The 16,167-nt window shown below is 38.8% G+C and overlaps 2 protein-coding genes across 3 annotated transcripts; both read left to right on the top strand.

Annotated features, from left to right (window-relative positions):
• Positions 1 to 3,274: 3,274 nt before the first annotated feature.
• LOC146472490 (uncharacterized) lies at positions 3,275 to 6,843 on the top strand. The gene is made up of 5 exons (XM_085119260.1): positions 3,275 to 3,668; positions 4,581 to 4,645; positions 5,045 to 5,116; positions 5,602 to 5,781; positions 6,151 to 6,843. Exons 1-5 carry the CDS (start codon positions 3,394 to 3,396, stop codon positions 6,630 to 6,632), a joined length of 1,074 nt encoding a protein of 357 aa, XP_084975386.1. The 5' UTR covers positions 3,275 to 3,393; the 3' UTR covers positions 6,633 to 6,843.
• A 4,388-nt stretch (positions 6,844 to 11,231) lies between these two features.
• On the top strand, positions 11,232 to 15,013 carry LOC146472491 (uncharacterized). Of its 2 annotated transcripts, none has more exons than XM_085119259.1 (5): positions 11,232 to 11,616; positions 12,543 to 12,611; positions 12,930 to 12,991; positions 13,601 to 13,807; positions 14,325 to 15,013. In XM_085119259.1, exons 1-5 carry the CDS (start codon positions 11,342 to 11,344, stop codon positions 14,804 to 14,806), a joined length of 1,095 nt encoding a protein of 364 aa, XP_084975385.1. In that variant the 5' UTR covers positions 11,232 to 11,341; the 3' UTR covers positions 14,807 to 15,013. The 2 variants fall into 2 exon arrangements, with proteins under 2 accessions (XP_084975385.1, XP_084975384.1); XM_085119258.1 differs by having other exon boundaries at positions 12,543 to 12,607; positions 12,920 to 12,991.
• The last annotated feature ends 1,154 nt before the right edge of the window (positions 15,014 to 16,167 follow it).

Raw genomic sequence — 16,167 nt, forward strand, 5'->3', positions numbered from 1 at the left:
GCAGGCTCCAAACGTTCTTTTGGCGGGAGATTTGCTCGGACTTTGTTCGTCCATCACGTGTGAGCGAAATAATTGTGGCAGTGTAGACTGAGATTTTGTGAATCAGCCGAGTTTCATCCCCGGGGGGGTTACTTCCTTATAAGAGGCTAACGGGGATGTGCCGCTGGATGGGGTCGCGTTTTCACGACTGGATTGACTAGAATGGGGTTCCATTTTCAATAGAGTTACTAGAATGGGGTTGCAAATTTTCGGATTTTTGGAGTAAGAAAATTCTAGAAAGATTAGAATGCTTGTACTGTATGTGAAAAGTTCTTCATTCAATTTTAAAAAATGTGTCAATTCATTTTAGGATGACCTAATTAAAGGATTGATAAAGTAGATACATAAATAGAAAGTGACTTAGTTGGGATCGCGAAAATTACATTTTCCCAAAAGTGACTAAGATGGGGTCTATAACTGGTCACAAAATAGACTATAATGGGGCAGGGGCTCTGAGAGGCCAGCGGCACATACCCAGCAAAACTAAACCCAAGTCGGTCCCTGCGGTCCCTGCCGATTATCATCGATTATCATTTTACACAGAAGCCATGGCATCAATCAAGGTGAATAACAAATTTTCTTCGCCTATAAATGGTCATAAATACTTTCTTGTTTTCGTACGTGCTTTAGTCGCTTTTAGGTCTTGAACCTCTCCACTATCGCATTTTATTAAATAACAGGTTTTTTCTGTTGGTAAATGTTTACATAAAAACAAATAAACAAATGTGAATTATACGCGTTGTGTGGTAGGAGTCTGTGAGGCGTCTAGATTAGAAGGACTCTAGAAGCAACTCAAAATATCAATGTCGAAAAATAATTATATTCTTCCCTTCATCAAGGCTCGACAACCTGCGATTCAATGTCAAAAAGGAGATTACACGAGTACAGCCTCATTAGCGCGCAAATATAACTTTTTGGTCGCGGCAAAGCCGCCATTAGCGTTGTACAAAAAAAAAAAAAAAACATCTGAAACCGCCTCTTGTCAAATCGCCCTTTCCATTCCTCGCCTCGCAGGTTCGTCGCTCGTTCGCCCAACGTTCTCTTCGCCCAACATCCGCCACCTACTCAGGCCAGCACGGGTGTTGGATTTTAATCTTCGCGTGACCCTGACATTCTCTGCCACTAGGCCTTAAAAACCGTCGAACCTTATTAAACAGCACCGTATTACGCGATCACCCTCTGTTAAGCGGTCAGTAGTCAAAGTCCTGCAAATTACTTTCCTTGAATTACTGTCATTTTGACCTCTATTACCCTTTACTAAGTCACAAGGAGCTGTTTCTTTTGTATTGAAATGTCTAAAACCGTCACTTTGTAGAATAAAACCACTAAAATAGAGTAACGAATAGCCCGCCAGGTATTTGAATTTCTAACAACCTGCAATACTGACTGTAGAATCTTGGCGTTAGTGTTTTATTATTACTTTGTCATACCATTTTATGGCATGGTATTTTCGTGTGCAGGCTGTGCAGCTTGCTATGTCGATGAGACCACCAGACATTTCAACACACGTGTAAGGGAACACTTTGAAACGGACTTCGTCAGCATGTCGCTCTGCATGCTCCCGCGACAATTTTGCCTCATCGATCAGGCATCCACGCAGTTTGCCCTTAAAATCAAAGAGGCGTTGCACATAGTTTGGGACAAACTTACACTTAACGCACAGGTCAAACATGTTAAATTAAAACTTTCTGTTTAATTTTGTATTACTATTGTTATAATCTTAATTATTGCTATTATTATTGTAATTTCTTTAGCATTTATATTTCACTGAAATTTGTTGTTCATTTTACACTGAAGATGGCAGAGGCAACTGCCGAAACATGTCTGTAAAACTCAGGAGTGTCGTGTTTTTCTTAAAATTAATTTCCTCACTGCTTTTATCCAGACCATTTTATGGTTGCAGTTTCTTAACTGAGTTAGTGATTTTGTGAGCGCTTTTGTGCATAAACTGTACACTAAGTAATCAAATGTGAAATGAAATGGCGTCAGTCCGGTTATTGTGTTCAGTTGACATGTATTCGGTAAACCTGAAGGTGACCTCTTAACACAGTTTCCACTGTATATTTGTTTTGCTAGAAGTTCAGTCTGTGTTCGAAAGATTAGCATACTGCCATCGTAAACAAACATAGACTTCGCACTATGATTTCAACGCAAAACAAAATCGCAATGACGAGCACCTTGTAAAACTGGTAAATACTAAAAATTCCATTGCCGGTTTTACTGGGATCATTGTGTCATTGGTGAATCTCAACCCTTCATACCGTTCGCAGTTAAACAACATAAAACATGTCAGTGCTATTTCTTAAAGCAAACTAATCATTTCCATAGCTGTGAATTTCTTATGAAATATTTCAACAACGTTTCGGTGGCTGCTGGTTTTAGAGTGTATAATCGGTTTATCGTTTTACCCATTCAGTAGACTGATCTGTGCCTGCCTCCTCTCTTATCCTCGTTAACAACTCATAAGGTGGAGGAACCTTTTTAATTCGTCAATTAGAAACTGGACTAAATTAAGTGTCTCGTGCATTGAACATAATACATAAATAGCACCATATGAAACGGTACCGCTCACGTTCACCCGTTTTTATCCAAAGACTGTAAATTTAGAACCACGAGTTGCTTTACCCATGTCTCGCGTGCCGCGACATTTGGATGAAAATTTTGAATTTCCCTTTCAAAAATTAAATCTGTCAGTGCTGCTGGAAAGAGCACCTAAAATTAGAAATGCTAGTTTGAACGCTGTTTATCTTGCCCACAGGTAAAAGACAGCTATAAAAATAAAACAATCGCTCTATTTCATACGTTTTAAGACTGAAAAATACGATGAATTTACAATATTAAAAATATATAGGCGATAGTAATAGAAAAACTGTAAAACTGTTAAACATAAATCTATAACTAAGCTGTATCATCACCGCCTTGTAATCCCCGGAAAAAAGCTCTCTCTATGTCTTAAAGCAGCAGAGATTAAAATTCATTGCTGCGCCTTAAATTCTGATAAACATGGTTAAAAAGTTCACAAACTTTGGAGTGAAAATAGTCACATTTTTTAATTGATTACGAGAATTTAAATTTAGTAATCGCTTCAAATACTTGTTTTCCTTTTCTGCTGTTAATAAGCTTCTCTTAATTCTCTCACAAACTATAAACGTAATGTTTACCGGATGGTGCTACGTCATCTGCGCGAAAAATTTCTCGAAAAGATGCTCTAGTAGTTTCAATTCACGTGCTTCCATATAGACTGCACACAACAGTTTCCTTGTGGTGGAGAGAAAATAAGTTTTTTTTTTCCTTCTTGCTGGAAGTTAAAATCAAAGTTATCAGTTATACCAACGAAAAGATTGTTCAGCCAAAATGAAATTTTCTCCAGTACTTACACCTCGCGGGGGCCTGCGGTTTGTGGCTGTGTTAGTGATGTGTAACGCAATTCTGGTTCACATCGCTGCCACGCGCGAATCTGTGAAAGATACACGTCGAGACGACCCACAAGCTGATCCATTGTCTGCTGATGGCGCTGAAACTGGTGAAAAGCAGCCTTCCTTGCTACACCGCGCGCGAAGATCAGTTAAAAAGAATGCTACTCCAAGCCTGTCGGATGTTGCAAAACGACTGCAAACCTTAGAAAAAAGGTGAGCTTTGATACTATTTTCCATAGTTCCCCAATTTCAAAATTGAAGTTTATGCTCGGGATAAATTTCGCTACCAAAAGTAATTTAAGGTACAATTCTCAACGATTTCGGTCGATCAGTGCAAAGAAAATATACTTACGGCATATCAAAGAAAGAGATTTTGGGGACATAGATGCTTTAAATAATACAAAAATTAGACAATGCTCTCGAATGAGCAGCATAATGAGACTTTTTCTCGTTTCTGAAGAAAAGCTCGCTCCTCAAAAGCATTTTTCGCCGGTTGAATTTCAAACTATCAATATGAACTAGTAGTTTTACCATTTGTATTTATGCATCCACATTTTTCGAATCGCCAAAGTAAAATTATGGAAATCAAATGAGTGGCAGAATGTTGTATTTTATATTCACAGTCAGAACAAGAGAATTGTGTTTCGTATAAAAACCATATTGTTCACAGTTTAAAAACAAGCGCGTTAATAATCCAGAACATTGTATTGTACAATTATCTTTTCGATCGCTTAGTGTTTGGTCCAGTACCACAGGGAAGTGAAGATCAACAGCTTTGATTTCATATTCACAATTTACGATTTTATGCAAAGATTCAAGAGTTAAGTCCACCTTGTACCCCACAGAGGAACCTGTACTGTTCGGCTCACTCGAGATTTTTTTAAACGACGTAGAGACATCAGCCATAGACTCAAAAGCTAAAATCGCCTGGTACAGCATCTTAAAAAAAAACCTCTTTAATTAAAGTAAAGTATTTTCCAATGTTGTGAAGGTTCAGCGCCACTGGCATTTTTAATTCACAAACACAAAAGTTATGACCGCATTCTAAGAATGAAGGATAATCTGCTTTAGTATCGATTCAATAACTATAGCTAATCTTCCTTCTTGATGGTGATCTTTCTGCAGACTTGAGGGATTACTGCGATTCCCGTTCAAATCAAGTGACTCGTCGCTTTTAGCCTATCTTCTTGGTTAGTATAAACAAAGACTTCGTCAACATGTTTAATAACAAGTTTTCAATCTCGCTACATGGCAAGAAAGAATTTGGGACCGCAACCATCTAAGACACAAGCTTTGGGTCACATTCGAATGAGCTGTTTCAAATGAACATGCTGCGTTTATTTTGTTTCATCTGCAAATAAAGTTAAGGCCACAAAATTCACTTATATCCACGTTAAATTTTCGGGTTACACTCTAGAGCGCTCAGTTAACAGGACAGAGCTCCAAGATATTCACTGTATTCACGACAGTGAAACAAAGGCAGATTACGGACCCATTTATTATAATAACTACTATAACGTGCATCAGCAGTTGTTTCTTTATCTTGCAATAAAGTCCAAATATTTTAACTCTCTTATTTAATCTTACAGGGCAACATGGCCAAAACAATGGAAATGGAAGGATAGGACCACCTGGGCCCCCTGGGAAAACTGGACCAAAAGGTATCCAAAGTAGTATCCTCTGTAATTTGAATTCCGAGTAAAAACATTGACTGATAATAAGAGTGGAACCAAAGCTATCTACTAACTACAAAGTCACACTTAAGATCAATTCTTATAACAAATACCGTATAATTTGAGTACATGAAAAATATTGAAATCATAAGTACCTCTAGCCTAATTAAGTTAGCTTTCATCAACTAAAAAGCTAAGGATGCCCTGAAAAAAAACTTCCTTCTTTTGTTAAACAGCTCATTTTTGTGGTTAATTTACTGGGATCTGAAGTGAATGAAAAAAGAAACTTGTCGGCAAAGCTAAAGTAAAAGGAGCTTTTCCTTTAATTCCTTTAATTCCTTCCTATAAGTTCTTTACACTTGGCTTACCTGGAGTTAAAAAACAAAACAAGATGAATAAAAAATTTGAAACGTGATTGTTCTATTCTAAAAAGAAGCTGCCTAAGCTGAGCGATCATGATCATTGTATTACAGGTGAGCCTGGGAAGCCTGGAACCAACAAACCTTCCCCAGGCCCTCCTGGTCCAAAAGGGGAACAGGGACCTGTTGGAAGGCCTGGAGCACAGGGACCTCAAGGAACTGGGCAGTCAGGGGTGAAGTATACTCGCTGGGGAAGGACCACATGTCCTACTGGTGCCGTGATAGTCTACAAAGGTAGATTATTGGATTTAAAGAATAGGGCACTTTGTGCCACAATAAACATTTGGATCTTCAAAAAGTATGAGAAAATACTTGGCTTCGAGCCATATCATAATTAATTACAAAACAAATAACCAAAGTTTACGATTTGTCACAGATTGCTATCACACTCACTACTAATATGTCATTTTAAGGATGGAAAATCAAGTTTTGAAGTAAAAAATTACATTAAAAGGATCAATAAACTTTTAACTTTGTACATCTTGCTGTCATAGTTATTTTTGTAAATGCTTGTAAGTCAAGAGTAATTCATATCTTCTCACAATAACCATTTGTATAAAATCATTTATTGCTAATCCCATGCTAATTTGTGTTTCATGTTAGGTATAATTGGTGGAGAACATTACAATCATCACGGAGGAGGAGCAAACTATCTTTGCCTTCCACACAATCCAAAGTACGACAAGTACAAAAATGGCCATCAGAATGCTGGATACGTATATGGCACGGAGTATGAAGTCAATTCTTACAACGGGGTTCCCTTTAAGAGAAATCTCCATGATCATGAAGCACCTTGTGTTGTCTGCTATGTCAAGTCACGTGGCTCCATGCTGATGATGCCTGCAAGAAATGACTGTCCGTCTGGATGGACCGAGGAGTACCATGGGTACCTGATGACGGCACATCATGGCCACAAGCATTCAAGTGACTTCATCTGCGTTGATGGAGACCCAGAGTATGTTCCTGGTACCCATGCTGACCGCAATGGTGCCTTGCTGTACGCCGTGGAAGGGGTTTGTGGTGCACTCCCTTGTCTTCCATATGTCAGCGGTAGGGAGCTGACATGCGCTGTGTGCACCAAGTGACCCAGACACAAACATCAACAGTGATTTAATAAACTGTGCTGATTTCCATTAAAATCCGTTTGGATAAATAAACTAACCTTAACTTAGTCAAACAAGAAAATTAGGAAATTCGTAGATTTTAAGGTGACACACATGCATTAAAGAGATGTGCTTCTGGTTTCTGTGGGAAGATAAACAATAAAAGTAATGTCAAATCACTGTTTAAAATGTGGTTTTCTAGTTTTTCTCTGAGTCTTGTCCTTGGATCCCTTGAACCTTTTGACCAGCAACAAAACCCAGAATATCTAGCTAAGAAAACAAATTACGAAAGTTCATTTCAAGTACGGAGTCCAAACTTACAGAAAAAGGAGATCTGCAAAATGCGATGAGTGATTGTCCAACAATTGTTGATTTGTAGCTTGCCATCTACTTTTCTAGCTTCTTCATGTAAAGATGGAAAGACTAACTAAATATTTTTGGCCCTTTCATTTCTACATTGCCAGTATATTTTAGTCACATAAATAAAGAAAAAAGTCTCTGGGAACTATTTCGCTTGTATCTCTCTTTAACAAAAACTCGAACTTGAGTTGTTCCCTGTGTTCATTCCAGTAGCAGTTTATAATAGGACATGGTGGGATTGATGTATTACTGAGCCATTCCTCTACACTCCACTTTATTTATGGATCTTTGTCAGGTTGAATTTGAGGTCAAACCTTAGGCGGTCACTGCTTTTAGTATTTTTCCTTCAAAAAAGTTTCTTACCGACAAATCATGGCTTCAGCTAACTTATTTCAAAGTCGACCGGTGATTCCCATGAAACCCGAAATGACTCCAATCACTCTCCACAAGACAGCCAGAAGAATATTAAATATATAAATTTTATTTTTATTATAAATTAGGAGAGAGTGGAGTTTAAGCAAGAATGTGACCAAACACTATTATTTTGGGGCGATCCTAAAACCAGGAATGGCGAAACGGCGGAAACTAACCCCAATTGTAAAATACCGAATACATAAAACTGGAAAGAGAAAAAATGAAATTGTTGTAAGAGAGATCTGACTGTCCTCTAAATCCCAACTGCTTGCACTGAGTACGACCGTGGAATTCGCATAATACAGTCGAACCTCCATTTAGCGACAACCCAAAATGACACGATCTTGCTTGTGGCCGCTTACGGGGGTCAGACCAACGAAGGGATAAATTTACCCCCTCCCCGCTTTTATATGTTGATTATATAACCGATAATCTAAGTGATACCTACCCCCCCCCCCCCCCTCAACCGCTGTGGAACTAAATTTCTATGTGTGTGCGTTTTTTTTCAATGTAGTTACCGCGAAAACGTAAGATATTATCCAAGCAATACCTACGCCCCCCCCCCCTCCCTCCCTAGCGTGGTCCTAAATTGTTATGTGTGTGTTTTTTTCTTTTTTTTTTTTTTGCAATATAATTACCGCGAAAGCGTTTGAGTGAAAATTTAATCCATTGTCTAAATTTGTACACAAAAATCATCTTTGCACGTAATGTAAATCATGGTTGTGCCTATTCAGTTGCGATGATGCATCAAGCTGACCGCAGTTAACAATTATCCACAGTAAAGCAAGATGTAATTGTAATAGATTGACAGTAACGTTTTTACATCTGCGTACTTTTCGACGGATTTAAGCTTTAAAGGAACATTGACGTTTCTGTTTTTTTGAGAAATGGGAGGTTGAGTCGTAAAAATGCGAGTATGTTTTTCAAAAAGGCAGTTTAATTTTCCTCCGTTCCGTCATTCCTGGATTTCGGGTCTCCCTTTTTTTCTAGTTTATGAGAATTGAGGAGAGAGAGAGATGCTGGCGTCTTAGATTAGAGGGACTCTAGAAGCATCTCAGAATATCAGTGTGTAAGGATAATTATAATCTTCCCCTTCGACAAAACATCTCAACTCGCCTCCTCCCAAAAGTGCCTCTTACAAATCGCCCTTTCCATTCTTCAACTCGCAGGTTCGCCCAACGTTTTCTCGTTCGCCCAACATCCCGCCAGCCTCGCAGGCTAGCATGAGCTTCGGATTTTAATCCAGGGCCGTACGTAGGATTTTTTGTCTGAGGGGACAAACTCCGCACACCTTAATACAGACAGGGTTTCTAGTTGGACGTTTTTGTTTTCACCCCTACACACATACACAGAAAGTTGCCTCTAAGATCTTTAGTTATGGCATTAACTCCTTGTTTTGCTTGAACCAAGCATTGCCATATCTCAATAAGAAAGACAGTTAAAACTATCACGCACTTAAATGAGCCAAACCAAACCCAACTGAAATGCCCTATGTGGCATCAAAACCACCGTCGTTGAACACACAGATTAAGAGGAAATCAAAACTCATCAGGCACAAATGACCTGTGATGTTGAAGATGGTTATGAGAGTAGCGTAGGCCTTTAAAAACCAATTTAGCTCTGAAAAAACATACTCGTGTAAGCTAAAAGGCTAAAACACGCGCCAGGGAGTCGCGTAGCGTCAGTCTTTATTTAAGCCTGGTTTACACGTTCGACGCAAGCATAAGCATAAGCATAAGCACAAGCACAAGGATGTTTACACGTGCGATAAGCATAAGCATAACGTGACACACGCAAGCGCAGAAGCAAACAAATTTGGCGGACAATTTGGCGCAATCGCGCGGCCGGGCTGCCTTTTGGCGCAAGATTTGATTCCAACATGGCCGAAAATGGCAACCCATGAGTAACTAGATTGTACGCTGACAACTTGTCAATGTTTTTCAGTTTTATTTCCTTGCGCTTGTGCTTATGCTTGCTGCGTCCCGGTTTACACGTACGACGCAACGACGCAAGCATAAGCACAAGCACAAGAGAATGGAAATAGTTCCATTTTCTTGTGCTTGTGCTTATGCTTGCGTCGTTGCGTCCTACGTGTAAACCGGGACGACGCAAGCATAAGCACAAGCACAAGCACAAGGCGCTTATGCTTGCGTCGCACCGGTTTACACGTGGGTTTCTTGTGCTTATGCTTGTGCTTATGCTTATGCTTGCGTCGTACGTGTAAACCAGGCTTTACCCACCAAATTTTATACCACAGGCCGAGCCCAAATTATAAAATCATTATTTTCATAGGAAAACTCCTACTGGCTTTAACCTCGAAAGATTTTCCAAAATAATTATTTGGAATTCACTTTGAAGGAAGATTTTTTCAGTCAAATTAGTCGATTTTCGTGTGATTTGGGAGCAGCATAGCTACAAGAAATGGCTCAGCAAACTTAAACACTATGTCAGAAAAACTGAATTGAGTTTTCCTGGCGGGGGCAGCTGCACCCTCTGCCCCCGCGCTATGTATGGCCCTGTAATCCTCAACCCTAACATTCTCTGCCACTATGAAGTACATTTGTTTTGCTAGAAGTTAGCGTGTTCTCAACATTAGCGTACTGCACACCATGAACAAACAGAGGCTTCTCGCAATGATTTTAGCACAAAATAAAATCGCAATGACGAGCACATTATTGAAACTGGTTATACCAAAACTTCCTTTGACGATTTTCACCGCGATTATTTTTAATAACTGAACATATAAACTGCAACTTATCTAGGCCGAAGCATTAGTGAAACTCAACTCTTTTTACTGTTGGCAACTAAACATAAAACATGTCATTGCTATTTGTTAAAGCAATTGAATCATTTACATAACTGTGAAGTCTGTGAACCATTTCAACAACGTTTCGGTGGCTGCTGGTTTTAAGTGTATAATCGGTTGCTCGTTCTACCCATTCCTACTGATCAGTGCCTGCCTCCTCTCTAATCCTTGTTAACGACTGATAAAGCGGGGGAAACTGTTTAATTAATCAATTTTACCGGTTATATCTGATGCTTTCATAATAAGCGCGCGAATTAGAAACTGGTCTAAATTAAGTGCCTCGTGCGCTGAACACAATAACATAAATACTGACCACAAGAACCGCTCACGATCACCTGTTTTCATCCTCGGACTGTATAAATTTAGAACCACGAGTTGCTTTACCCATGTCTCGCCCGCCGCGACATTTTGATCAAATTTTAAATTTCCCTTTCGAAATTAAATCTGCCAGTGCTGCTGGAAGGAGCACCTAACTGATTAGAATGCTAGTTTGTGCGTTGTTTAACTTGCCTACGGGCAAAAATGCAGCTAATTCTAAATAACAAATTTAGTTCGCCCGTTTTAGTCTAAGATTGAAAGGACTTACAATGTTGAAAATATACAAACGATAGTAACAGAAAAAATGTAAAAATATGTAATATAATTTCAACTATAATTAAGCTGTATCATTACCGTCTTGTAATCCCCGGAAAAAATTCTCTTTCTGTGTCTTTCAGTGACAGAGATTTAAATCATTGCTGCGCCTTAAATTCTGATAAACATGGTTCACCAGTTCACAAACTCTGATGTGAAAAATGGTCACATTTTTTTAGTGATTGCGAGAGTGTAAATTTATTAATCGCTTCAAAAACTTGTTTGCCTTTTCTACTGTAAATAAGCTTTTCTTTTTACTTTTCTCACAAACTGTAAACGTAATGTTTACCGGATGGTGGTACGTCATTTGCGCGAAAATTTTCTCGAAAAGATGCTCCAGTAATTTCAATTCATGTGCTTCAATACAGACTACAAGCGACAGTCTCGTTCTGGTAAAGAGAAGAAAAGTTGTTTTCCTTCTTCCTGGAAGTAAATTTAAAGTTTTCAGTTATACCAACAAAAAACGCGTTCGGCCAAAATGAAATTTTCTCCAGTACTTACACCTCGCGGGGGCCTGCGGTTTGTGGCTGTGTTAGTGATGTGTAACGCAATTCTGGTTCACATCGCTGCCACGCGCGAATCTGTGAAAGATACACATCGAGGCGACCCACAAGCTGATCCATTGTCTGCTGATGGCGCTGAAACTGGTGAAAAGCAGCCTTCCTTGCTACACCGCGCGCGAAGATCAGTTAAAAAGAATGCCACTCTAAGCCTGTCGGATGTTGCAAAACGACTGCAAGCCTTAGAAAAAAGGTGAGCTTTGATACAATTTTCCATAGTTTCCCAATTTCAAAATTGAAGTTTATGCTCGGAATAAATTTCGCCACCAAAAGTAAACTTTTTAGTTTAAGGTAAATCCTCAACGATTTCGGCTTATCCGTGCGAGGAAAATACACTTACGGCATATTGAAGAAAGAGATAAGGGGCATAGATTCTTGAAATAATCCAAAAATTAGACATAAACACAGCGCTCGAATGAGCAGCATAATTAGACGTTTCCTCGTTTCTGAAGAATTCGCTCCTCAAAAGCATTTTTTTGCCATTTGAATTTCAAACTATCAATATGAACTAGTATTTTTACCATTTGTATTTATCCATCGACATTTTTCGAATCGCCAAAGTAAAATTATGGAAATCAAATGAGTGTATTTTGTATATAGTTGTATTTTATATTCACAGTCAGAACAAGAGAGTTGTGTTTCGTATAAAAACCATATTGTTCACGGTTAAAAAAACGCGATTATCATCCAAAACATAATATCATAATATTGTACAATAATATCTTTTCTTCAGTGTTTGATCCACAGAACAAAGAGCACGACAGGGAAGTCATGATCAACAGCTTTGATTTCACTATTTAGGATTTTATGCAAAGATTCAAAAGTTGAGTCCACCTTGTAGCCCACAGAGGAACCCGTACCCTCGAGTTTTTATTAAACGACGTAAAGATTTCAGCCATAGACTCAAAAGCTAAAATCGGTTGACACAGCATCTAAAAAAAACAGCTCTTTAATAAGAGGAAAGTAATTTTCCAATGTTGTGAAGGTTCAGCGCCACTGGCATTTTTTTTATCCACAAACACAAAAGTTATGACCGCATTCTAAGAATGGAGGATAGTCTGTTTTAGTATCGATTCAATAATTGTAGCTAATCTTCCTTCTTTTTGATGATTTTTGCAGACTTGAGGGATTACTGCGATTCCCGTTCAAATCAAGTGACTCGTCGCTTTTGGCCTATCTTCTTGGTTAGTATAAACAAAGACTGCGTCAACACGTTTCATAACAAGTTTTCCATTATCACTACATGAGGAGAAAGAATTTGAGACTGCATACATGCCCAAGCAAGTAAAGTTAAGACTCCAAAATTCACTTATACCCAAGTTAAATTTCGGTTTACACGCTAGGGTGGTCAGTTTACAGGACACAGCTTCAATACAATTACTATAATCGTAACAGTGACATGAAGGCAGATTATTAATTATAATAACTACTATGCGTCCATGAACAGTTGTTTCTTTAAGGTCCAAATATTTTAATGCTGTTGTTTAATCTTACAGGGCAACGTAGCCAAAATAGTGGAAATGGAAGGATGGGACCACCTGGGCCCCCTGGGAAAACTGGACCAAAAGGTATCGTATGTAGTGTCCTCTGCAATTGGAATTCCGAGTAAAAACAATGACTGATAATGAGAGTGGAACCAAAGCTAGCTACTAAATACTAAGTCACAATTAAGATCAATTTCTTATAACAAATACCGTATAATTTGAGTCATAAAAACACATTCAAATCAGAGGTATCTCTAGCGCAATTAAGTTAGCTTTCATTATCTAAAAAGCGAGAGAAGCCCTGAAAGAGATTTCGTCATTTTGTTCAACAGTTCATTTTGTATTTAATCTGCTGGCATCTGAAGGGAATGACAGAAGAAACTTGTAGGCAAAGCAGCCGAGTAAAAGGTGCTTTTCTTGAATTCTTATAACTTCGTCCTAAGTTCTTTACACTTAACTTGGCTTACGGGAAGTTATAAAAACAAAACAAGACGAATCAGGAGCCATTATCCCTGATTATGGCTACTGGACGAATACAAAGTTTTAAACGTGATTGCTCTATTCTAAAAAGAAGCTGCCTTAGCTAAACGATCATGATCATTTAGACTTGCTTACAAGTCGAGCTTAGAGAGCGCGAAGCGCGATCGTCAGAGCGAGCGACTTTGAGAAAGTCTAATGATCATTGTATTGCAGGTGAGCCTGGGAAGCCTGGAACCAACAAACCTTCCCCAGGCCCTCCTGGTCCAAGAGGTAAACAGGGAGCTGTTGGAAGGCCTGGAGATCAGGGACCTCAAGGAACCAAAGGAGAAAAAGGACAAGATGGAACTGCACAGTCAGGGGTGAAGTATACTCGCTGGGGAAGGACCACATGTCCTACTGGTGCCGTGATAGTCTACAAAGGTAAATAATTAGAATTCAAGAGTAGGGTATTTTTTGCCACAATAAACATTTGGATCTTCAAAAATTATGAGAAAATACTTGGCTTCGAACCAAGTCAAAATTACAAATAGATAGATTGATAGTTTATTGATAAAATACTTGGCACCCCGAAAGCTGAATTGCATATTTACATACATACAAAACTAGATATGCGAGTATTACAATAGATAAGTGTCTAAATTACGAAATGTATAATTAATTAAAATGTAAAATCGATCAAAAATAACCAAAAGTTTTCGATTTGTCACAGATTGCTATCACACTCAATACTAATATGTAATTTTAAGGATGAGAAAATTAAGTTGTGAAATAAAAAAATACATTAAAAGGATCAATAAACTTTTAGCTTTGTAGATCTTGCTGTCATGGTTATTTTTGTAAATGCTTGTAAGTCAAGAGTAATTCATATCTTCTCACAACATCCATTTGTATGAAATCATTCATTGCTAATCCCATGCTAATTTCTGTTTCATGTTAGGTTTAATTGGTGGAGAACATTACAATAACCCCGGTGGAGGAGCAAACTATCTTTGCCTTCCACACAATCCTAAGTACGACAAGTACAAAAATGGCCATCAGGCCTCTGGGTACATATATGGCACGGAGTATGAGGTCAATACTTATAACGGGGTTCCCTTTAAGAGAAATCTCCATGATCATGATGCACCTTGTGCTGTGTGCTATGTCAAGTCACGTGGCTCCATGCTGATGATGCCTGCAAGAAATGACTGTCCATCTGGATGGACCGAGGAGTACCATGGGTACCTGATGACGGAATATCATGGCCACAAGCATTCAAGTGACTTCATCTGCGTTGATGGAGACCCAGAGTATGTTCCTGGTACACATGCTAACCGTAATGGCGCCTTGCTGTACGCTGTGGAAGGGGTTTGTGGCTCGCTACCATGTCATCCATATGTCAGCGGTAGGGAGCTGACATGCGCTGTGTGCACCAAGTGACCCAAACACAAACATAAACAGTGATTTTATAAACTGTCCTGATTTCCATTAAAATCCATTTTAATAAATAAATCAACCTTTGCTTAGTCAAACAAAAAAATCAGGAAATTCGTAGATTTTAAGGTGACACACATGCATTAACGAGATGTGCTTCTGGTTTCTGTGGGAAGATAAACAATAAAAGTAATGTCAAATCACTGTTTAAAATGTGGTTTTCTAGTTTTTTTCTGAGTCTTGTCCTTGGATCCCTTGAACCTTTTGACCAGCAACAAAACCCAGAATCCCAAGCAAAGAAAAAAATTTACGAAAGTTCATTTCTAGCTACTCGCCATTGACTTTCAAACGGAGTCCAAACTTACAATGTTTTTTTATTTTATCGATCTTTGTCAGGTTAAATTTGAGGTCAAAACTTAGGTGGTCACTGATTTCAGTATTTTTTTCCTTCAAAAAGTTCCTTACCAACAAATTATGGCTTCAGCTAACTTATATCAAAGTTCCTTGACTGGTAATTGCCATGAAACCCGAAATGAACTCCAGCCACTCTCCACAAGACAGCCAGAAGAATAATATATAACAATTTTTATTATAAATTAGAAGAGAGTTAAATTTGAGCAAGGATGTGACCAAAAACACTGTTATTTTGGGGCGATTCTAAAACCAGGAATGGCGGAAGGGCAGAATCTTACCCCAAATTCTAAAATAACGAATACATAAGACTGGGAAGAGAAAAAATGAAATTGTTGTAAGAGAGATCTGACTGTCCTGTAAATCCCAACTGCTCGGCGCTGAGTATGACTGTAGAATTCGCATAATACAGTCGAACCTCCAGTTAGCGACAACCCAAAATGACACGATCTTGTGGTCGCTTACGAGGGTCAGACCACAGGAGGTATAAATTTAGACCCCCCCCCCCCCCCCACTCTTATGTGTTGGTTATAGAGAATGTTTTCACATGACGTCACGGCGGCCATGTTCGTGTCCCAAAACAAAGAAATGGCGGCCATGTTGGTGTCCCAAACTAATCCTCTGGGAATTGTACTCTATTTTTATGCAAATACTTTCTTTTGTTTCAGTAAACCAATATGGCCGGTAGTCACGTGAATGAAAACGCTCTATAAGATATAATCCAAGTAATACCTACGCCCCTCCCTCCCCTCCCCCCCCCTTCCCCTCAATCGGCGTGGTACTAAATTATTGTGGTTTTTTTTATATAACTACCGCGAAAACGTTTGCCACATTGTCTAAATTTTTACCCAAAAATGGTCTTTGTTTGCACGTAATGTAATTCATGTTTGTGCCTATTCAGACCGCAGTTATTCAGACCGCAGTTAGCAATAATCCACACTAGAGCAAGATGTAAT

The sequence above is a fragment of the Pavona decussata genome, unplaced genomic scaffold (assembly GCF_977016875.1).
Source record: "Pavona decussata unplaced genomic scaffold, jaPavDecu1.1 SCAFFOLD_98, whole genome shotgun sequence".
NCBI lineage: Eukaryota > Metazoa > Cnidaria > Anthozoa > Scleractinia > Agariciidae > Pavona > Pavona decussata.